Source organism: Acipenser ruthenus, chromosome 18, assembly GCF_902713425.1.
Source record: "Acipenser ruthenus chromosome 18, fAciRut3.2 maternal haplotype, whole genome shotgun sequence".
NCBI classification, from domain to species: Eukaryota; Metazoa; Chordata; class Actinopteri; order Acipenseriformes; family Acipenseridae; genus Acipenser; species Acipenser ruthenus.
The window spans coordinates 29931780-29956933 of record NC_081206.1 but is presented as its reverse complement, the minus strand read 5'-3'; the positions used below and the strand labels follow the sequence as shown (position 1 = coordinate 29956933).

Below are 25154 nucleotides of genomic sequence, written 5' to 3'. Positions count from 1 at the left end.
TGTACTATAGCTATGCTTATAGTTTATATTAGTAGATTTTGTCCAGCATGGTGTAAGTACAGTAAGTGATAAACAGTAGGTACTGTATTAACTGTAATGATGGCTCTTTCTAGAGGGGCTTTCTCCAATAGGAATGTATATTGGCGGTGCTATGTATTAAAGTGTTTACGATTTCATATTTAAACTTATATGAAATAAATAAAAAGCCTGCAGTTAACTGTAGGGGAAATGCAGTAAATGTGTACAAACACAGTAGAACCTGGATGTACGGTTCTTAGTCTGAGACTAGGACAGTGCTCTTGTGACCACACTATAAAAATGTTTTAGAACCACAGCAACCAAATGTTTAAAATATGCAGTTTGATAACTGTATCTGATACCGGTATGCAGAGCCACAATTTGTTAGTATATGAAAAAGAATAAGTCCCTGGAACTTATTCTTTCATTCTGGTTAGCCCTTTCTATTGATGGGGTTATGATTTGAAAGATTCAATGAACCCTACTGTGACCATATCTCTAAGTTTGGGGATGTGATGTTAGTTATCAGCTGATGACTCCAATGTAATAAAATATCCAAATATAGCATTCTGATAAATGATCTATAATTGAAACAAAAAGAATAATCTTTTTTTTGTTGGTTTGTTTTACCCCCCAGAGTATAATCTTCGGGTATTATATTGTGGACAAAAGATGGAGTCATGGTTGAAACGGCTATATTATTATACAGCAATAGAATCTCCATTCAGAACATTCAGGGTCTTGCATGGATTTGCAGTTCTGAATAATAATAGTAAAAAAAGCCTATTAATTAAAAGGCATCAACAATAAAATAAGCTATTTGAATGGTAGCTCCATATTTACTACTGTAATTAAGTAATTATAAATGCAATGTCAATGCGATGAAACAGTTTATTCTATAAAGAATATTTGTAGCATATCAGCTCTATGGATTAGTCGTGTTCTCTGTTTTTTTTTTTTAATTAAGATATATTTATTTTGCATATTTAATTAAGATATATTTAGCATGTTGTATTTGAACAGTTGGATCTTATACCAGACTGGGCTCAATGTACTTGTGTAATTTAAGCAGAGAGCTGTACCATATGCTTCACGTTTCCATGACGACACGGTATGACAGCTGATCAAAATTGCTGCTGCAGTATTTCTGCACTGAATTTTTCAGGATTAATAAAACTGCTGTAAAAGAAGCCCATGATTTCTTCAAGAGTGGCAAGCCTAGCATTTACTACCATATTAGCTGCATGAGATCAAACTTCAGGTAGCTAAATGTTTTTCTAGTGGTCGACAAATTGTGGATTTGAAGCTTCTCTCCGTTGTTACTTTTTTTTTAAATTAGGCAATTTTACAAGATGCACAATGAAAACCTTGCTAGATTATTGACTGGCAGCAACAGACAATGGCCCCATGCTGCAAGAGAATACTGGAAAGAGAAGGTCAATTATCTAGCATGTAACGGTTCCTGCTGAGTGTGTTATTACTGTTATGAAGTGGAAAAACGTATTTATAGAGGCAGCAATCAACTATGCTGGCTGGACTAGCCTAGCCACTGCTTTAGCTTAACAGATTTTTAATTGAAAGATCAATTCTGTACCTTGTTGCTCCAATTTAGGCTTTATTAAAAACAAGTGCACTGTTACATGGGAGTTATATAAATATGAAAATATCATTCAGAAAATAATATTATATTAGTCTGAGCCTTGACTGATTCAGAAGCAATACAAATAACCCTTAAATCTCTGAATGTCTAGTTACAAGGGAATACTAGGCTTACGCTAGTAAAAAACATTATCTGCTATAAAATAAGTCTCTTAAGCATTCTGAAGTTGTTTGTTTCTCTCTTTTTTCTGCTATCAAGAAATAGGAGTAAATTGGAGATTACTGGAATAATCACTTTGAAAATCGCCCCCATTATTTTCCTATAATAGGAGTAAATTGGAGATTACTGGAGTAATCACTTTGAAAATCGCCTCCATTATTTCCCTATAATAGGAGTTGTGAACCGTTGGTGGCAGTCACATGATACAAAGAGCATGTGGGTCCCAGAGTGGCTTACCTGGTAAAGGCACAGCCGCGTGTTGTACAGGGTGAGTCATATAGTCACGGGAGTGCAGGTCTGTGAGAATTTGCTGTAGTGAGGGAACACAATTGGACATTCTTAATTGGGGAGAACATTTGTGGTAAAAAAAAAATCGATCGGGAAACTTGTAAAATAGCAAGAGCACAAAATGGGAAGTACAGTATTATTAGATACAGCAGAAAAATACAAACCACAAAGAGCTGATCGAGCGTCAGGGTACAAAAAGAGCAATACTGTAACTGCTCCTTTCTACTGCAGTAAAATACCAATCTCCAGCTAAAAGTGTTAGGATGCCAGGGGTCAAACCCAGAGGCCTCCATTGAGATTGCAGCTTGTTTGTAAATGGGTGTCTCTGGCTTTGTGACAAAGCTAGGCTACATCATATCACTGTTGCCAAATACACGTTACAAAGTACAGCACTTTGAGTTGCTTCAATGCACTTAGAAGAATATTATTATGATATGTTAAGCATGTAGTGGTTCTAGCTTTGGTCTCTGTTTATGGAAAGGACCTAGGTTAAAAAGAGGGTTCATGGGGTTTTAAGTACAGATGCAGAGTAGCCATTTCAGTAGGATATTGTGGGCTGTTCATAAACACTCATAAACACTCAATCATTTAGATGTAAGCGCCTAAAATAGAAGTCTTTATATTACAAAAGGCCCTATTCCTGAATGTATTGAAAGAATGTCTGATTTGATGGATTAAATGCTGATATTAAAGAAAATGTTCCAGACCCTTATCAGCCGTATTGACTGCCTAGATTGTCAGCATATGTGAGTTAACGATATTGACATTAAATAACAAAACCGTGCTCGTGTTGTGCCCTTGTCAGAAATCCAGTGCCAAACACAAAGCCATCCCAGTGTGTCAGGATTAGGGTAGGAGCTGGTTTAAGCTCATTGGTTGCCAATCAGAGATTAGAAATGGCACCTGTCAATTTTGTAATTTGCAATGAGTGAGGTAAGAGTTTTATTCTCAGCTTTTCTGGGTTTTGCACATTTCCCCCCACTGCATTATTAATGATGTTATTTTAGACAAGTCAGTTTTCTGCAGATAATTCAGAATTATAGATGACAATATTACTGTTTGTATTTGGCCTGGGTCCTAAACATACATACATTTTCAAACACTAGATTAAAATGTTGAACCCTTTTGCAGTGGGTGAAGGAAAAACAATCTGTCATCAACTACATTTTAAACTAGGTATGCAAAACATTCAAACAATACCAGGAACTGGAGATAGAGCAGTGTTTCAGACAGGTCACTCTGTCACCCTGGCAACGCAGTAACCGTGAACACAGGTCCAGGCACGTGTCTCAACACAGTATATACATATCATTAAGCAGCTAATTCAAGCCAGGTACATTTAAAGCTACCTCTGTATGCACTATGTCCTTTCTGTGCACAGACGTCATAACTGTATCCTGTACATTGTATTGGTATCTGTTTCTTGAAATGAATTCAGTGTGGAGTGCTGAAGTATCAAAGGTCATTTCTCTAAATGAGTATGCTGAAAAAATATTCTATTAAAGATACCCTCAACCCCTGTGATGTAAACAGCAAGGTTTAACATTATAACACAACTCTGTAGTAATATAGTGTAGTAATTTAGGCATATATATATATATATATATATATATATATATATATATATGTGTGTGTGTGTGTATATATATATATATATATATATATATATATATATATATATATATATATATATATATATATATATATATATATACATATACACATAATTTCAGCTTTTGAAACTTGTATCACACAGCACCATACCCAAAAGTACAATCTACATGTACACTGTATAATTACTGTATATCATTACTAATTGGTGCCTGTTTCTTCAAATCTGTGCATCTAATTGCTGTTTGTAATTATAGCATGTACGGTATGACTGGGAGATGTACAGAGATATACAGGTTAGGCACAAATTGCATTGTTGTTTTGTGGCTGTGCTAATAAAAAACAGACCCCTGCATGAAAGAATGGAAAAAAAAACTCCAGAGTGAATGAATTAATAAATGCAGCAGCTGGCTCAGATGGTTCAAACCTGGGGAAAGTCAATACACCCCCAAGTGCTACACACAGGATGCAGTGATCAGACTCTCAGCAAAACCTAATTAATGCCCAAAAGGCTTGGGCAACATTGTCCCCTGCGATGCAAATGGGCAGACTTCATGGTGCTTAAGAAGATATTTTTTTCACAGGTGACAGATACAATCACGATATAATTAACAGTCTATGGTGCCTGATGAAATACAGTACTGTCAAAACTCAATCCAATTCTGTGTAAACAACATGGGACATCTCAATTATAGGCGACCCTAAATCATTTCTAAATCATATTTTGTGCATGGAACAAACCAAATCAAACAGAAGTGTATGAATTCCTAATGAGCAAATCTGAAAAACAAATTGAAACAAATGTAGTCTTTCAGCAAGATGGTGGCAGTTCATTAAAAAAAAAATACAGTTCTAGAAGTTATACAGTTACTTAAATTCAATTGGCAGCATATGTCAAGTCTGTGGTACCACCTACACTTAAAATACTCACTGTGTTCAACTTAATTTTCTGTGAGTCCTTATAATCGTGAATCTGTTTGGCTTGATAACCCCAGTGGAAAACAATGGCTTTGAGCATACCTCAAATTCAAATTTTGCCCCTGAACAATTTACAACAGTGATGGAAATAAGACTCTTATGCCAGTTTCACCCATTCCAGGTTTAATATGAGCTTGATTAGCCAGAGTGTGTATGTAACAAGCTCAGGTGTGTCTTATTAAACTCATAGTAAAACAAGGAATGGATCAAACTAGTATGCAATGGGAGTCTTATTTCCACCCCTGTACAACATCTAAGAGTAAGGATGTTTGTGTAAAAGGTGAGACCCCGTTCTTCATGCTGTGGTGGGCAAGGGTGTATCTGCCAGGCCCCCAGGGTGATGCGCTACAAAGGATGCACCATGCAGGCTCTTGGCAAATGGGTCCTAAGCCTTTCTGGAGACAAGATTGCTGCAAACCGTTACTGAATCAAGCCTTGGTAGAGGATCAAACAACTCGCACTGTGATGTGTATTTATAGATCGGCAAAGCATGTAAAAAAAGCAATTCATAACAAAGCGCTGACCCAGATATTCGCTTTCTACTAATTTGATTTATAACTCTATTTTTGTCAGGCACAAATAAGGAACACGAAAAGGTTACACAAAAGGTCAGCAATTGTGGAATTTAGATAGCTTATTACAGAGAGGAAAATGTTAATATGATTGTGTGTGTTCTCTCTTTACTTAGATTAAATGTAGATTATTAATATTTAAAAGAAGACTGCGAGAGACCTGAAGCCATACCTCCTTATGTTCAGGTTCTGAAAAAATTGACCCTGGTGCTTTGAACACTGAGTTCAGGCCTCGTGCTGGTGTTAGCCCTGCTATGCTCAAAATGGTTGTTCTTTAAAAACAAGTTCATCGCTTTAGATATGTATGTTTTGTTTTCCACCCAAGTACTTTGTTGTCCAAAAATAAAAAAGCACAGCTGTGATGGGGAGATAAATTACTTGTACATGGGGGAAAAACAATCTTTTGTGTTTTCTAACAGCTTTGTGTTTGTTCTTGTCTGTGCAATTCTCCAGCTGACTAACCCTATCAGGGAGCAACACTTTACTCAGCGTTGAGCCCAGAGCAAAGACAAAAAACAAAAACGTCAGAGTCTGTCATGCCCATATGTTTTCCTATATGTCCTGATTTTTTAATAGCTGTTTTCTGCCTTTTCAAATATGCTTTTTCTCATCCGTGAATATACTACAGGGCACCTGTGCCATATTATAATTTTTGCCTGAGGAATTAACTCTTAACTAAGGATACTACTTCAACTGTCATTATTTTGTAAAAAATAAAAAAAAGGCACACGAATGAAATGATTTTAATACTGCAATTCATTCATGTGCAGTTCTATATTAAGTTAAAAACAAAGCAACGTTTTGGCCAGACGGTCACATTTTTGAGAAATGTGATATTTTGGAAATTGATCCTGGAGCACCCGGTAATGGAAATAATTGTACAATAAAATAGTCAGTGTGCGATATTAGCTACATGACAATTCTATATTTAAAAACATACATTAAATGTTGGCTATGAGCTCCTCAGTATTGCAAGTATTGAATTTGTTTCTGTGTACAGCATCCAACTTTAGCACAGCACACCAACTAATCCTGAGTTGTATAAAATCAATGGTGTTCACTTTGTTAGGTCTTACTGTGTATCCAAAAGCGGAGAGATTATTACATTCTCAAGCTTAGGAAACCAGTCTTATAAACACTGCTTATGATTTTATGAAAACTAATTACACTCTCAAGGACAAAAAAGCATACAAGTAATTTAAAAAGTACTGGGATTGTGAATGCAAAACATGCTAATGAAATGAATGCAAAATGTTGTTTTTTAAAAAACGGTTCCACTTTTCGGAACACTTGTAATGCTAGAAGGGCTGTTAATTTTTTTTTTTTATTGTTTATATACTGTAAATTATGAGACATAAATTAGATCAGAATAATTGCACACTTTTGTGTCCCTAAGTCAATTGCTTAAGCCTCAAAAACAAAAGAGTATCTTCCTACAATGACACTGGCTCTGAAGGAATTAAGGAAGTCAGCTTCAGCAGCACCTAATACCTTGCTAATTCGATAATGGTGAAAAATCAGGAGCTGTGCAATTGAAAGATGCCACACAGTGAAGATAATTTAATACTGACGGGTTTATAATGTTCTTTGATAACTCTCGACTTGCAGAGGCTAGGATCTAATTAGAGCTTGACAATATAATTACCCCCCTCAGCTTAGTGATGCAATGATGCATGGCATTGGCTAATGTGAGGGCAAAGTCTGTGTGTATGTGTGCGGTGGGGGCATTTGGACAGTGTAGGTATTTTCTTATATCAGCATAATAATTCTGACAGAATTTTGCTAACAATGCTGATTTTTTTTTTAAATTGCAATGTGCAACAACCTACCCTGATAATGCAGTCAAAGACAAAAGACCTTGCCAACATACTGTGCAGTTTTATAAGGGCTGCAGAGGCGGACATGCTGTGCCGTTTTTGGAGTTTTGCAATGCCATTGACTTGAATGATGGTGGTACTTTGTAATGTGTAGCTGGACTGTGATTGATCACAGGGATCTGAAAAAATATATATTGCTTTGTGACATAATACTATGTGACCACTCATATTGGATCAACAGACAAAGCCTAGTATTCAGTGTGGGCTAGTTTGGCTTGCTCTACTTTCTGTTTCTACAATCATACTTTAAAAATGTTTTTTAAAACAGTCTAGGTGTGATTTCTTGAGCCCATCAAGCTTATATAAAAGTATAATTTCAGTATATTTTAAATATTTTACTTCACAGATCTCATAAACAATACTTTACTGTGTGTGTAATAAAGTTTTCAGCTTACTAACAAACTCTTGCATGACATTGACTTACCTCAGCGCCCTGTATTATTATTTAGTCATTTAGCAGACGGTTTTATCCAAAGCAACTTACAGAGACTTGGGGGTGAACTCTAATTCTAATCAAAATCTAATTTATCACTACACAAAACAAACCCTAACAACTCCACCGACTCTCTTGTTTTATTTTATGTTCACAAAGATCCCTTAAGCAAAAAAGAACAAATGGATATAAATATTTAAAGACAGCGAGAGAGACTGCAGTCTCTTTTTATGTTCCCCAGCAATGTGCAGTTACAGAAATGGTTTGCCCAGCACTTTTAAAATCACCAAACATCAACTAGCTTATTAGATCTTATTAAACACCCTGAAATTTAAACAACAGATGAAAAACTGACAGCGTCTTCCAACAGCTTTGATGTTATACAGATGCATACAGCTTCTCTTTCTGCCTGGCAACTCTTTTAATTCAAGCAGTTCCTAAGAGACAAGGGGTTAAAAAAGCACTCAATTAGGCCCACTTCAAACAGGAATAAATCATCATCAAGTATCTTATTTCCAATTCGGATGATCACAGTGCAGGGGAGAGCTATAGAAAAGATGGTGACTGGGTTCAGATTATTGCCTCTTTAAGGAAAATGAGTCTTTTTAGATGCATTTCAGAACCTGGTACGGATTGTGTAGGTATCACATTTCATTTTACATTTAACAGTCAGGATTTTCTTTTTTTTTTTAACTTGTGGAACAAAATCAGCAAACCATTATTTCCATGCAAATGTTCATTATGTTTTTTTGTATCTCCTGTGAATCTAAGCTGGCATTACTACAGTGCATCTTGATGTTAGTCTGTGCCAGGGCTTCATGGTTAAAAATAGGATCGGGACTCTAAGGAGACAAGATACAAATCCATTTCTAGACATAACTGTTCCTCTGCAAATTTCAAATCGGTGCAAAAAGCTAAATAATGACTGTAATACCTGTTTGGTGGTACCGTAGAATAAATTACTATATAATGACAAACCTTGAATAGCCTTCGCGAAACTACTTTATAGTCAAGCTGAAATAAAATTGAGCCCTGACTTGAATAAAAAAAACAAATGAAGCTCAAACTGGGGTAAAATATTAGAAAACGTGGCTAAAAACAGCTTGAATCTAATTGAGGTGAATATTATTATGGTGGTAATGTATTCCTGTAGTCATGTAATAGGAATGTGCTTGGCATACAGAATAAAAAAACAATTAAACTTACTTTCTCTAACCTGTAATTAATGCTATTTATGTGAAGTGGTTACCCATGCAGCCAATGCATAATACATGCATTTTTAAATACATGGAAAAAGCCCTCTTTTGTGTGTCAAAAAGACACTGAGTGCTGTTTATGCAAAGTGTCAGGGATCCTACTGCAAATGCAATTACTAGACATGTGCCACTATTAGTAAAACTGCAGATTTTCATCTTCCCATTGTATAGCTGGTTCCTTGTCTCAGCATACTTATGCAAACAGTATATTTTTTAAAAATAGTTCTTATATATAAACATTAAATCCAAGGTTTTTATGATGTTGATGTTAGCCCCACTTGGTAAATGGATACATTTTAATATGGTAATCCTTGAAGTGTGTAAATAAATAAATAAATAAATAAATAAATAAATACATACATACATACATAATAAATAATGAGCCCAATGGTTCTGGGTCTCACACAGCAGATGTATAATGTCATGCTAATAATTACTTATTAGCACAATTATAAGCGGTTATTATTACAAGCACATGAGATGAAACTAAACCGGATTTGGTTCTCTGGTCGGCACTAACAATCTAATGAAAGCCTGTGCTATATGCAATACTGATACCTGTTGTTTTTTTTCCTATGTCCTTTCAGGGTATAAGCAGCCTCTTCAGTTCCTTAAAGGTGGTCCGGCTATTAAGACTGGGCCGAGTTGCCAGGAAGCTTGACCATTACCTGGAATATGGAGCTGCAGTGCTTGTTCTCCTCGTCTGCGTGTTTGGGCTGGTGGCTCACTGGCTGGCATGCATATGGTACAGCATCGGGGACTATGAGGTCATAGATGAAGTGACCAACACCATCAAGACTGACAGTTGGCTGTGCCAGTTGGCCGAGAGCATTGGGTCCCCGTATCGGTACAATGCGAGTGGCTCAGGGCAGTGGGAAGGAGGACCAAGCAAAGACTCCTTGTACATATCCTCCCTTTACTTTACAATGACAAGCCTTACCACAATTGGATTTGGAAATATTGCACCAACCACTGATGGGGAAAAGATATTCTCTGTGGCCATGATGATGGTGGGCTGTAAGTATATTTTCTCCAATTTTTTTTAATTGTGATTTTTTTTTTTTTTTGTTAGTATCTGATTCTAGTATGTGATGTCCAGTCAACAGTTGTTTAGTCTGCATTGGTTAAGTTTTTTGAGGTTTTTTTTTACTTTATAGATTTTGGATCCAACGGTGACTCGAAATCCTGCAGTTCACAGGTAGTGTGTGGACAGACATTATCCTGTTTTGTATTACTCAGATATTCAATGAAACCCTAGACCTGGTGCTTTAACGTTTACTGACCAATATAAGACCCATACATGATGTGTTCTGTTCTTGTGAATCCACAACTTTTGCCAAGAATTAACTTTAATGTGAAGCAATCTGCAGGCTCTAGGAAGACTCAATACAAATGCGTGGTTAAGTTGTGTCAGGTACCTTACATTCAATTAAATTGTCCCAGAGTGCTGTTAGGTATAAACAATAGACAGAGCATGCCTTTTTTATATGTGGCACGCATCAATATAAAGATGAGTAATGACAGGTTTCATTAGTTTTAATTAGAAAACTTTAGCTGTTCAGAACTACACAACTCCTAGGTAATATTTGCTTTTATTTTTCATTTGTGCAAGATTTTGTTTTGGTGATATTAAGTTAAACTTGTTAGAAGGTACTGCTTTTATTTGTCTACTGAGACATTATTAAAACTCATAATGTTGTCACTCGGAATTCAACACTGAGGACATGTACTGCGTGGCTGTGCTGTTTGCGGTTGTGTCGCCTGCAGCACACGAGCATAAGAGATCTTCTTCATTTCTTCTGTGTTGTATTGTCTGCAAACTGAATGAGAACTCACATGGCATGAGCAGGCTGATCTCAGAAGAGATTTGCTGTAAGCTATGGCAATGTAACTTGAGCTTACATTGGCAGCAGTTGACCAGGTCATCAGGTCAGTTTGCAGTGAATGGACTGTCCCCCTTCTCCAGGTTAATGGATACACTAACAGCTGATCGCAGAGAAAAGACATGAAAAGACCCTCTTGAGGCAACTAGAGTGTGATGATAGAACCAGAAAATGATATACAAAGTGAACCTAAACAAGGAGAAGAATACATTAGTTAAGATAACTGTGATTGTTCATACTGATAGCAAGCTGCTCTAAGAGGGAATAACACACAGCATTCAAAATCGTCTCATTCTTCCTTACAAGCCATCGACAAAACTGTTTCCTTGCTATTTTATAAAACACATTCGTATTGCAATTGGTGTTTTAAATTACCGATATCACTGGCAACCTGTATATTTGTCGGTTTACAGAAGAGTGCAGATTCTGTACTATAGCCATTGAATAGTTTAAATACAAAATAAGTGTGGAGTGCGTGATTTGAATGAAATCAAGCGCAGAATTAAATATATGCATGTGGGACCACCCAGGCTGAACCCATGCATGACCTCTCTGAAATCCCTTTATGAAACAACTGTGTTCCTTGAGAGAAATGCTGCAATACTCAAACAGCAAAGCTTTTTTGGCAAGGCTCCAGCCAAACACTTCGACAGACTCGCAGGGATTCATTTTCAATCTAAATAACAATATGTGCTTACAAAAGCAGCCCTGAAGTGATAGGGTTATATGGTGCAGCACTTTCTATAGCAACTAACAGCAATGCAGTTAAAGCATCACCAAAGGCTCAAATGGGAAAACCAACAGCTATGTGAGGAACCAGTGTTTAACATGGTTCTGGCCAGCTTGGCAACCACTGTACTACCTGCTGCAGTTAAATTGAGGGATTGTATTCTCAGCAAGTACTGCCATCAAATTACACAAATTGCTGCTGGACATGTTTTAATAACATTTACAAAAACTATCCCAGAACACAAATATCTCAAATTCCACATCAGGCGTAAAATCCATGTTCATGTTTTACCTATATAACCTGACACAAGCTGTTCATGGAGTTAAACCAGGAGTGGAATGGCCCTCTTCGCTTATACTGCAAAGTAAAAAAAAATGTCTACCTATAACTGGAAACAATTTTAACATATTATAATTATGGAAGGAAATCTTTAAAATGTTTTGCTAACTTTCTTCTGATTACTTGTTGTTGTTGTTGTTGTTGTTGTTGTTGTTGTTGTTGTTGTTGTTGTTGTTGTTGTCAGTTATATAGACCTTGCTTAATGGCTGGCTCATTAAAACAGTAACTCACCTCCTCCAGGGGCTAATTGGCTTACATTTCTTCCATAATTGTTTCTGATTGCCCCACGGCTGTACGACTCAACCAGCCACTCTTTGATCACCAGTCACTGCAGCATGACACCGCTATCTAACAACTGATTCTAGTCCCACTCAGCCAAATAACAATCTATGTTTTGCTGTTACCCTGTAATTCTACAATTATGAATCTTCATCTCGCAGGCAACTGTAGTTTTCTGCATAGCTTCAGTTTTAGCCAATGCTATTTTGCTCATTTGCAATTTCCTTTTGAATAGCATTTTTCTGAAAAGCTTGCTCCGTTGCTTCCTTTGATTTAGGCAGCTCTCGTTTCTGAACCTGGTCTGTTGAAATCCTCAGAGCTCTGATTAAAGAGGAACCTTGGAGAAATTGGGCTTTTTTATGTGACTGGCGCACTTCCATACATGCTTTTTGTTTTGTTATTTCTTTTATTTCACTGTAGAGGCATAAAGCAGTTCAATTATGTACTGTATGTGCCATGGTTTGTTTGCTAAATTGGACCCAGCACCCTGTTACAAGTCAAACATACACTTTAGCCCTTCTCTCAGGCTTTACCTTGAATACAAAGACAATGGTCTCACTTAGCTTATACAGTATATGTCAAACTTAGTCATTTGGAGTTAAGGTACCTAATAACACATCTTTGTAACGCATCGGTTATATAAACTGATCCTTAATACTGGTGACAAGTAAGCCAGCTTTTATAAAATGTCAGCTAAACCTGTGTGCTGTTCGGAGTTATTTTTAGTTTTGTGCAGAAGAATGTTATTCAGTTGACTGCAGAGTTGTTCATTTCAAAGACACAGTGCTCCCTGGAACACCAAGAGCTCCCACAGACACCTATATGAATCAGGCAGGCTGTCTATATGATGCATTCTGCATTTCAAACAATATATTAGAAATATATGATGGTTTTCACCATAATAATATAAGAGCACTTTCAAAGCTCATCTAAAAAAAAAAAACAAGCCTACGTGTGCCTGTAGAAGCTGTATCATATTTATCACATGGCAGATTATACACAAAGCTTCTTAAACTAATGAAAATCTCTCTATTTAAATCTAAATCCTTTAAAATGCTGTAATATACACATTGCTGCGTCAATGGCTGGCAATGGTTAGCTTCAATTAAACTAAGGAAAGCAAAGTTTGTTTGAAGCCTTGGTGAAATGGATCCCCCCTCCCTTAGTCTACCACAAATAATGTTACTGTAAATGCCATGTAATTAGAGCTATGGATTTCTGCCTGATTCTAGGCTAGTGCTTGAGAACACCATTCATGCTGTAGTGAAATACAGTGACCTTTTTTTCTTTATATCTTGTCACCACAGATTTTGCCTTAATGTAATTGTATACTGTGTAATTGTCACACTCACTTTTGCACCAACCAAGATACCAAATGACAGGCAGGTTGTGCCAGAAGTAAGTATTTCAGACCCCTGAGCTCTACCCAAGAAGGTCACCAGAGCAAACCGTGTCTAAATATCATCTGTCATCCTTTGGCTGTCATTTCAAAGCAATGTAAAACATGAGTTGCATTTCCTTGCTCAGTGCTCCCTAGGGTGTCAAGTACCTATTCAGGGTTTGCCTTCTATACTGGACAATGCCTTGTGTTTTTGTAGGGTTTGTAGTTACAGTTACATGTCACTGTTAGGTACTGTATATGTCAAGAATGACCATAAAATAAAGTGCAGAACCTTTGCAATATGAATGCACAGTTGATAGGACGAGTTATAATTGGATGCAATTCCAAACAGTCAACAAGCGAATCTGTTACCTCCAGCTGCTTACCCTAAAAAGGTCACCCTAATAAAACAGACTTATTAAAATATCTGACCTCATTCAGGTTTTTCTGCTAAATAACTTATGAATCACAACCTACTTAAATCTGTAGGGCTCAATTCATCAACGGCTTGATTTCCTATTTAATCTAGGAAATATTCATGTTTAGATTAAATTTCCTATTTAATCTAAACATGAATATATATTTTCAACAGTATAACGTTCTCTCTATACAAATATCTCTTTTTACTGCAATTTGAACTGCAGTCTTTGTGTTTGGGGGTTCTTTGGGAGGTGATGGTGATATGATTAGCGTGCATGTGTGTGTGTGTGTGGGGGGGGGGGGAGTGGGGGGGGCGGCGGTTCTGGGAGCACCTGTTGGAGCAGCTCAAAAAAAGCTCCTGAGGAGCCAAAAATGGAAATTTTTGTTTTTATTGCCGCACAAACACGCTACAGTAAGAAGTAACGATCTTTAACATGACTGTAGAGCTGTTTGTACTGTAGTTGTATTACAGTAGTTTTATTACTGATGCTATTATTGTTATTATCCTTAACTGTAAATACAGTTTAAAATATATTTATTTATGTATTTATTTAACCAGGAAATGTACCCATTGAGTCCGTCTGAAACTGGCCTAAGTGTCTTTCTGTCCAGTGAGCTGTCAGAACATTAAAAACTCAATCCAATGTTGCCGCGGCCGGGATTGAAGTACAGTGTTCCGAGAGGCTCAAGACACAGCAATGCGATTAACATGAGTTAAAATGTTTAATCTCTAAAAAAATGTATGTCTTAATTAAGTGACAGTTTAGACAAGTATTTTCTTAAAGCTCTTGAACATTTTACCTTTGTGTCATCTTAGATTATAAATCAAGACTGTAAAATGAAAATGTTCCGTTGATGTGTTTTTTTTTTAAAGCTGTCATATTTTTCAGAACTTCTTGATGAAGGTAATACATCTTGACACTTGACCTATAAAAGCAGAAGACCTTTTTGTTTGGAAACAGCCTTTTACGAATTCATATTTCATGGAGAGTCAAGATAATGTGCTCCAGGAGAAGGCTGGATGGGCACACAGTTAAAATCTAGTATATGATTCTATACTGTAAGCCTGTATGATCATGTAAGTAAGTATGGATGTTATAGGAGTAATATGCTAGTGTTTTTTCAGTTGGTTAAAAACAAAAACAAAAAAGGGTGTAACATGGCGTATATTTTTCCTTATTAAAAAAAAGAAAAGAAAAGAAAAACATGTTCTGTGGTTCAGTGCAAAGTAAAGCCTGTTAGTAGAAACCATAGTAGGATTCCCGCCACCTTTTCACTTTTTACACGCTCGTTTAATTAGCTTAAATACCATACATACATCAAGTAAAGAGTGCTGATCTCTTCCTTTTCTGGGCTTTGGTTGTCCTGCCAAGAAGGTTCAATCTCTGCTGATTTATTGACATTCCTCCATGATATATTTAAATGTGTGGAACTGTCTGATTCCACTTAATACAGGAGGATTTAGACATGCACAAACTACTGCCTAGTAGCCAAGTCAGGGACGTCAAGCATGGGTATCTATTGCTGCAGTTTGATTTTAAAAAACAGCCCCCAGGAACTACGGAATTGATGGGATTGTGCAGGATTGTGCATTGTGTCCTTTATCAACAGTTTAGGTAAGCCATCAATCATTTTTACTTTCTCCCATAGCGGTGTACCATAGCCACCGTCACCAGCAGCTTACAGGGGATTCATGGCTCAGCTTCTGTCCACTCCTGCTCCGATCCTCACGTTCCTCTGTGATAATGTAACTTTCCTTTCAAATGCTGCATGAACTCATTTTAAAGGATGCCCCTCCAAGAGTCCCAGATAGTGCGAGTGCCGATGTTGTTCCTGCCAGTATTTATCAAAATCCACAGAAAAACAATTAGAAGTGGCATGCTCGCTTTATGAATCACTGCCACCAACTACATTCTAAAATGATTTAGTCACCACTTAAGTTATGCACATTGACGTTGCTGTTAAACAACCACAATGAAATACGATGACATCTGAACAGCATAGTAGCTATGATTTCTTGTCACGATGAAGCTTTAAGGTTTTTATGACTGTAACAGGGCAGAATCCTTGCCTGTAAATGGTGTTTTGTTTTTCAATAAAGATTTATTATTTTGAATTTAAGTTTGGCAGGGCTGGGGTTAATTCCATCCCTGCCAAATCCACATGTGGAATATGGCTGGGTCTTGATTGAATAATTAATCATCACTCAAGACCCAGCCACATGGTATAAAGGGGAACCAAATACTTTACTTGAGAGATGGTTTAGTGAAGGTGAATTCTCTGTTTTAACTGCAGCTCTCTGTCTCTGAATCTCCCTCCTGCCAGTAACCAGTCCTGCCAGTGACTCTACCCTTTCACAATCACTAATGCAATCTTTTGTGGGTTTGAACCATGAACCATGTTATTGAATGGCCAGATTGCAAATGAAAAACTGTGTAACAAGTCTCTTCACTACTGTCTTCCTAACATTGAGAGTAGTGTTTTGAAATGACTTGTCTTTTTTTTCTTGTTTCTTTTGAAATGTAATTTCCGCCCAGCAATATAGGAGCAAAAAAATGACACAGCTGTTACATTTTCCATTAGACTGATTTGTGACCTTTGTAAGAACTTACATTTGTTGTGCAGTACAGTAAGATTAATGATTTTTGGTTACATGCAATACGAATATCAGTGTGTGTGTGTGTGTGTTTTTGCTTCACAGTGGGCATTTTAATTGATTAGCATCCCCGAATGAGTGCCAATAAAGTATTTTTGTGGCCCAGGACAGGTTTAAAAAATGAATTTCTTGAAAACTCTCACTATGTATGTCAACTGATGGTTAACAATTTGCCCTTCACAGAAAATAATAAATTGATGTCAATAACTTCTGTAGCATGTACTGTGTTTGAAACTTGGCTCTAGGCAACCTGGCTTTAACATTGATTCTAATGAGAAAACAGCATAACTTTGAGCTGAGGTTTGAAGATGTCCTCTGTGGTTGTCATAGATGATAAGTTTTTTGGTCAACTTGTTCCGTTCAAAGACACTTCGTACACAAACCAGTAGTGTTTTTTAATGGAGGACGTCTTCAAACCCCAGTTACTCTGTTTTCCAAACCAAAAACACATCCTGTACAGTAAACAATGAGATACAGCAAAAACATTTTAAGTTCTTCATTTTCCAATGTATGTGTCCAGTATACTGCAAATGTGCAATCTGATTTGGACATTAAGGTTAGGATTACGTTAAAGGTCTGGATGTGGATATAGGAGCTCCAGACTTCCCCAATGTATTATTAGCAAAAAGGCATATAACCTGTTCAGCTAAGAGATAGACTCCTCCTTAGAGGCTTCTTGCACAACTCAAAATCCCATGCTTCTTGGGATGTGTTACCAGGTTTGTTTTACAATTTCTACCATGTTCTTCCCTTGTGGTTTGTTCCACTATAAGTACTTGCTTACAGGTCTGTCAATCCTGGAAAGCTGGTGTGGTTTAGAAGACCATGCAGTGACCAACTGGTGGTGCTTTATGCATCGTTAATTCACAGAAAGTTACATTTTTGCTTCACTATATGTGCATTCTAGAGAGGGAGTTATTTTATTTTGTATTTTAGTCAGATGTGTGTTATGTGTCCTGTGGCGCCCCCCACCCCCTCCCCCGTTTATAACGCTCTTCAGTTATAACGCTCATATTGTGTGTCCCCCGTGATCCGCGTTATAGCGAGGGAGCACTGTGTATATATATATATATATATATATATATATATATATATTCTGTGACAGTGATCTCCATGACTTGCTTAGTTTACGAGATACAGAATGTAAAGAATGGAAAAACAGATGGATGGAAACCATCATTTTATTTTACCGTGCCTCAATCTGAACGCTATCAAAGAAGCTAATGAGAACAATGATTCAATTGCTCCTTATCGCAAGTTTATACCATTACAATTGTTTTACTCTTCCCTGAAAATGTTTCATGGTCAGATTGTCAGGTAAAAACTGCTGTGCTCTTGAAATTTGAGCATATTTCTGTCAGCCTTATTGTTCAGAAGTATGACTGTCAACAAAAGCACCTATTGAAAGTCAGTAACCCCATTGTAAAGAGCCTCATTTCCCAAGTGTCTGGATTTGAATTTTGCTCTAATCTCATAACAACCAAGAAAAGAGGGGAAAAAACACAAACACAGACACAAGTGCAAATCAGGAACCTTGGACTGTCTAAATCACTTAACTCTATGCTTTGTATTTGACAAACCAATGACAACAGCTTAATCTTAAACTAGCTACAGTTTTATTATGCATGGTACTGACAGCAAGAATTACATCATTATAATGGGATTAAAATGCCACCCAGTCAGTTTCTTCCAGGGGGTTAGAAATGGTCAAGTTTCTAGGAACGTGTTTATGAGCCAAATAGGCTTCCAGCTTCTGCAATCATTTTTCCAGACTGTGCCAAGTCATGCACAGTTAACTTTATAATGTAAAATTAATATCTTTCCTTAGTGTATTTTTTTTTTGCTTAACAACCCATTACTCCTAATGTCTGTGCACTGTTTCTTATGTTTACTTTTTGAAAACTTAAAGGACCAACACAGGCACATTAAGTATATGGATATAGATATATGTTAGTTATAGTTCAGACTTTACATTCAGCAGAATATGAATGAGCATGGTCTTGATTTTATTTTTGTAATGTTGCGTGGTCGCCCTCAGTGGCTATTTGACACAGTGAATAAACTTGAATGTCATAAGAACCTCTTTTTTGTTTTCTTGCGAGTAGTGTGTGTTGTAACATGACTGTGGAGCACCATCTTAGCAGCCTGTACTGTGTTATGCTCACTGGATAAAGAGCAAAATTCTCTTTAAAACTAAGAAATGACTGATGGTTGGTAGAGGTGTAAATTTGAAGGCAAGATGAGGCGCATTTAAATACAATGAATTATTCGGCATTGATAAAGAGTGTGTGAGCTTTGAGAAATGCATCTCCCTGCGCCATGGGCAAGGATGCAGGACAGGCTAATTCACCAGCCTTTCATGTGCTTCATCTGTGGAGGCCCTAGCCCAGCTCTTCTTTGATGATCTCAGCTTTGCTCCTAGTGGATATTAGTCCAAATCAATAAGCAACCACCACACGACACAACTGGCACCATGCCACCATGTCAAACAGAGGCTGCTGCAGGAATGAAGGGGAGGGGGAGCTCTATATAGAAACTCTAATTTCCCCTTCCTGCACACTGCTGACTGTAACTATATGTACTGTATATGTTACTGTTAAAAAAAAATAAAATCAAATTCTACGTAATATTGAGATACCACTTGATATGTATTTTCTATTTTAGCCTTGCTGTAAAATGCTATAAGGACTCTCCAGATCACGTTGGGTTCTGTAGTTTCAACACTAATGTGGTGTTTGTTATGGTCCATTTTAAATTGGGGTGATTACCCTTAATTAGCTCCCAAAGCTTATGCTTTCAAGATCCAGTAATACAGATGAATATTGTATTTCAGTTTTAATAAATGTTACTGTGTCTGTGTGTGATAGGGACCACTTTTTGAATATGATTTACAAATACCACCAAAATGAGACCTTTAGTCTGACTTAGAATAAACATTCAATTTGATTAATCTTAATGTATTTTCAGTCCAGTCAATGCTTTTTATGCATTATTTGCTTGGGGTAATAATTTATTTTTTCAACCACTGTTGCATTGTAACATTGTATTAATTAATTCACATGGGTGCATTTAATTTAATGACTCAGGTAGTTTACAGTGATCTACAGTCAGATCAGAATATTAAATGACATTAAAATAAATAACTTTTGTCTCATAGAAATTGTTACTGAATTGAATCCTTGCTATGCTGATCAAAGCAATCATAGACATAAATTATGAACATATAATATAATATAATAATAACAGATTGTTATGCATTCTGATTGGGTGCGACAAATCACAATACAACACGCTTCCAAAGGCATTCCTTTCACTGGTTTTTAATTTTAACAAGATGCCTAAAAACTAAGTATTAGTAAACTATTCTCAGTGCATTTTAACACATTAGATTACATTAGCTATTAAAATGTAGTCATTATAAAAGTAGGAGTAAAGATTGTCAAATTTAATAAGGGAGTGTTGTGTTACAAAAAGCGCTAATGATTTAGCTCACTTATTGTAAAAACAATGGCCTGGGGGATTGTAATGAAATTTCAATAGAAGAATCCGTTCTAATGGTTGGTGTAATACTCTCTAATTGTAATACAACCCTGCATACCACAGGCATGATACAAGGACAGCATAAACTGGTTTTATTGTACAACACGTGAACAGTTTAAATTATACATACATTTTCCACTTACAGTGTGCACTACTGATAACGTAATGGCCACAAATCCTTCAATGAAAATGACCATGCCATTAAAATTCATACACATTAGATGTGATTGCATTATCCTACGGTTGTTAATAACCGATAATAAATGTGCACTTACACACCGTACTGAATGGCTAATAAGATATGGTACTTCAGTTTCAGTCTTCAGTATCTGTACGTTTTTCTTGTGGTTTTTCCAGGGTCTTTAAATACAAACTCTGTAAATCCATACCCCACTGTTAATTAAATTGACAGCGTCCAAGGCAGTCTGCAAGGCTACTTCTTGCAAATTGTCAATTTTGACCTCCTGTCATTCTTGTAGCCCTTGATCACCAGGAGCATGGCTTCATAGATTGTTTCCTTTTTTGCAGTAATGTAAACGGCTCTAGCATATTGAAATATGCAGCAGGAGATGTGGGATTAGCTTTGATCTACTGAAGTCTGATTTTCCCAGTTTGTAATACCACAAGAGAAAATATAATGCTGCCAGGCAATGTCTTGGAGGATATACAAGCAAAACAGTGACAGAGGACCCTGTTTCGATGGGCAAAAGGCACATCTGAGAGAAATAAAAACAACAATGATGGTATAAAACTAACAAGAAAAACCCTGACAACTTAAGGCTTGATTTTCAAAACTCTGCCAGTTCATTCGAAGTACATTTACTCAAAACTATCCGTTGCATTTGTTGGAACTTAAATTTCATTTTTTTTGTTTTGCTCAATGAGCAATTAATAATAGAGACATAACAGGGCTATTCGTTTCCTCTTCAAAAACTATTATGGAACATTTTAACATATTCCGTTTTCTGAAAATTGTTTGGTTGATAACAGACCAGACCAGCTGCAATTATTTGCATGAAACACTGTAGCCAGAATACTCATTCACATTAAATACGGTACACTCACCTGATCATTACCTCTAGCAGAAGCTCATTTGCGCATTAATTTTACAATTGTGCTGCTAATTGTGGACCATACATGACTCACTGCACAGTATGTGCATTTAACCTGAACTGAATAATTATAGTACACCACCAATAATGTCATTTAATTGTAGTTACAGTAATATAACCAAAGGAATGTCTGCAGTTTGACTGAATTACCATGAATATCAATCTTCATTTATAATAAAAAAACTTTGATTAGGGCCACAGAAGAAACATCTTAAATATTATAATTGGTATTCCCAGTCTACATAGTTATGAACAAAGTGAATCAATAATTCCATAGCTGTATAGCCTTCATAAATTGTTAACCTGCCTTTATTGCACCATTGACAGAGATAAATTGAGCACTTAACAGCGCGCCAATACTGCTTCTTTAAGCTCGTTCACATTAGAAAATAGCGGAATTATTTTAGGAACTATTTTGGGTTCTGTTTCTATGGCAACATTGCCCAGGGGAACTGTGTCTTTATTCAGTGTAAGTGTCAGTCAACGCGACTGTGGAAGCTAAGAATAAACATCCAAGTCTTTTTGCAGCAGAAGTGGATACTGGAATATTGTATAAATGTGGAAGTAAAAAATACATGTGCTAGGCAAAGTAGACAGCTACACTTATTTGTGGGGGTTGCTTGCCAAAAGAGAGTTTGAAGTAATGACTTAGCAATACTTATTGCATCTGAATAAGACTAATAAACCCCAGAAAGCTGCTTTGATTGTGAAATATCAAAACATCAGAAATATCCTGCTGCACTCTTAAAAAACCTCTTAGCCCAATACATTAGCTCTAAACAGCGTCAGATCAAAATACTGCTTACACTTAAAATAAACACCTTTATGTACTTAGGTTGTGAAAACCAACATCTCTAACTGTGCATGCGAGTGAAATAGGGCCTGTGTTGGTGCTCACTTTAATCTACGCAGAGAAAAGACTCTTAAGTTAGCTTTAACACTCAAGTGCTGTTTCTGAATATTATTTTGTTATTTTGATATTAAAGTATTTTTAGGCGCAGGAGTTGTAAAAATAGCACTTCTCTTTCCTTCCAGATGGCTTGAATTTTAGATGCATTTGACTACAGGCATATTTTTGGAGCAAAGGGGTATAGCTCTGAAGTACAGTGGATCTCAACACTGCCACTGTTTTAATAATTAATAAGGGCCCAATGGTTATCGAGATTAAACATGTATACAGCGTATTACTTCTGTTAAAAAAATAAAAAAAAACTTTAGGTGAATCAGAAAGTCTCGAATTAACCTCTTCAGACATCCTATGGAAATAATTGCTGACATATTTCTGTTGCAAACCATCTGCCCTGATCCTTATTTAAACGCAGAATTCTTCTTCTTCTTCTTCTTCTTCTTTTTGCAGCTCTCCTGTATGCAACCATTTTCGGAAATGTCACCACCATCTTCCAGCAAATGTATGCCAACACCAACCGCTACCACGAGATGCTGAACAATGTGCGGGACTTCCTCAAGCTCTACCAGGTCCCCAAGGGCCTCAGTGAGCGCGTCATGGATTACATTGTGTCCACATGGTCCATGTCAAAAGGCATTGACACGGAAAAGGTAGAAAGTGCTTATGCATTGTTGCAGTACATCTTAACATCTCCGCTGTGGCCATGTTTAGCTGTACATGCATATCAGTTGTTCCTTGCTACATGTTTCTGGTAAAAGTGTGGGGTCATGCAGACAAGGGTGTTATGTTCCCTTCATGGCTCTAAAGAAAATGTTACTGGACAAGGGTGTTAGCAATCTGGTTAGCTGTTTTTCTGCTTAATTGACCCACGCCCTGAAAGTAACAAGGACGCATTGCAAGACAAAAAAGTACAGCAAATGCTGACAGTTTGAATCTCTGTAGCCAGAAAAAAAAGAAGCCATTTATTGCCCTGGGTAGGTCCCCATACCTATTTAATGTTTATTTTCTCAATGTCAGATGTATTGGACACTGGACAGCAAGGGTTAACATCTAATACTGTGCGTGTTAAATAATATACATTTAAAAAATACTTACTGGGACCAGGTTTTTCTATTAAACTTAAGTCCTTATTATCTATAATCTATAACTAAAGAATGTGACAGGTTAATGTATTGAATTAGCATGTGAATGGAGAAACATCTGTAACTGAAGTGAGTTTCAGAGGTTTTTTGTTCTCCAAAACTACAGCTCTGTGTCTGAGCTCATTGTGTTACTCTCAAAATGGATGCTGACTGATTATAATTCCTGGTGAATTATATTCCTGGTTAGAAAGCTACAATAATATCCAGCAGCAGTCTTATGGTTGGTTTAGTAAAACAAAAATGATGTTTAGGTATACCGATATACACCATATTGAGTTAATATTTATTATATTATATAATATATTATATTATATTATATTATGTGTTTTGTACAGTATATATTTTTGAAGAGCATAAAAATGTATGACAATTGAGTCACTCGATGATTGGAAAGATAAAAAACTACTCGAGTGAGTTCACCGCCAGTATGGTTAGGACAGGAGTGTGTCTGAGGAGAAACAGTCAACCCGCCTTTCAATAGCTGCTGATTAATGATCTTATCGCTTCAATCTCTAATAAGTTTTAAACCATCTGCTTGCTGCAAACTACTGTATGCAGGGTTGTATGTATTTATTTTTACATTATTGTAGCCCACAAAATCTGACAGTGCATGAAAAATTGATCCATTACTGCCCCCTTCATGCAGGAGTCAAGCCATTAGACCCGAAACAGGGAGGAGGCAAGACACTTACTTTCTTCAGGCATATTCAATTACAGCACACCGCCCCCATCGGCAGAATCTTCACAATGTCAGGGAGCTTGCAGTATTCTACTTGGGCTGTCAGCAAGCCTCAGTCTTCCAGTGTCCCTGCTCACCAGCTGATCAAAAATACACAAGGCTGGTTGTACAGTTATGAGCAATTTAAGAAAGCAAAAGCGGGAGTGCTTGCTTGATTTCCACTACTTTAAACACATGGTTAGCAAGCTGATACAGATTGAAGGTTTTGATGCAGACCGAAGGTTTTATGTCAGCTCAAGGTAAAGCTATATGAAACTATAGTGTGCAGCTGTGGCCAAAAGTTTTGCATCACCTAGACTCTTAGGATTGAGACATAATTAAAAAAAAAAAAAAACTAAAATATATGAACAGAATTTAGATCTTTTATTTTACATCATGTAATTAAAGAAACAACAAAATTATATCACAAAAGTCTACCAGAAGCCGTAATAGTACAGTATTTCATTTTAGATTTCGAAATGTTACATTTTTCAATTTGTGTCCGTTTTTCATTAAGTATATGGGAAACTACAAAGCGGTATGTAATTCAATGTGTTAACATAACATTATTCAGTCAGTGTCATTCGACATTATGAAGCAAAATGTGTTAATTCTATAGGGCGATGCAAACCCTTTGTCTATACCGGTACACACATTTTGGCTATACAAGACAAACATTTCAACGAGAAGTCTTCATCTTCCATCTCCCACCTTCATGTGTTGGTGACATTGTAGTGCTATGTGGATTTGATTTTCCTTTTAAGAGACAGTGATACACAGGATTTTAAAAAGTTTACAACCAGTTGTCCTGCTCTCCACTCTGCAGGTTCTCTCCATCTGCCCCAAGGACATGAGGGCCGATATCTGTGTGCACTTGAACCGGGAAGTCTTCAACGAGCACCCTGCCTTCCGGCTGGCCAGCGACGGCTGCCTCCGCTCCCTGGCCGTCGAGTTCCAGACCACCCACTGCGCCCCGGGCGACCTCATCTATCACTCCGGAGAGAGCCTGGATTCGCTGTGCTTTGTGGTCTCGGGGTCACTGGAGGTCATTCAAGACGACGAGGTTATAGCTATTCTCGGTAAGGGTGAACTTGAGCTGCATTTTAACAGGAGACCCGAAGGCTTTCCATTTGAACTTGAGTCAAGCAGCTCAGATATCGCTTGGTTTTCCAATATGCGTTGATTGGTTCCTAGA

At 37.0% G+C, this 25154-nt stretch overlaps 1 protein-coding gene across 1 annotated transcript in view; it reads left to right on the top strand.

Annotated features, from left to right (window-relative positions):
- The window catches only part of LOC117416996 (potassium voltage-gated channel subfamily H member 5), a 66970-nt gene that overhangs the window by 20748 nt on the left and 21068 nt on the right, over positions 1–25154 (top strand). The window contains exons 7-9 of the mRNA XM_034905375.2: positions 9440–9869; positions 22550–22749; positions 24786–25038. Coding sequence (XP_034761266.1) covers positions 9440–9869; positions 22550–22749; positions 24786–25038 — 883 coding nt within the window. The remainder of the gene's footprint in view (positions 1–9439; positions 9870–22549; positions 22750–24785; positions 25039–25154) is intronic.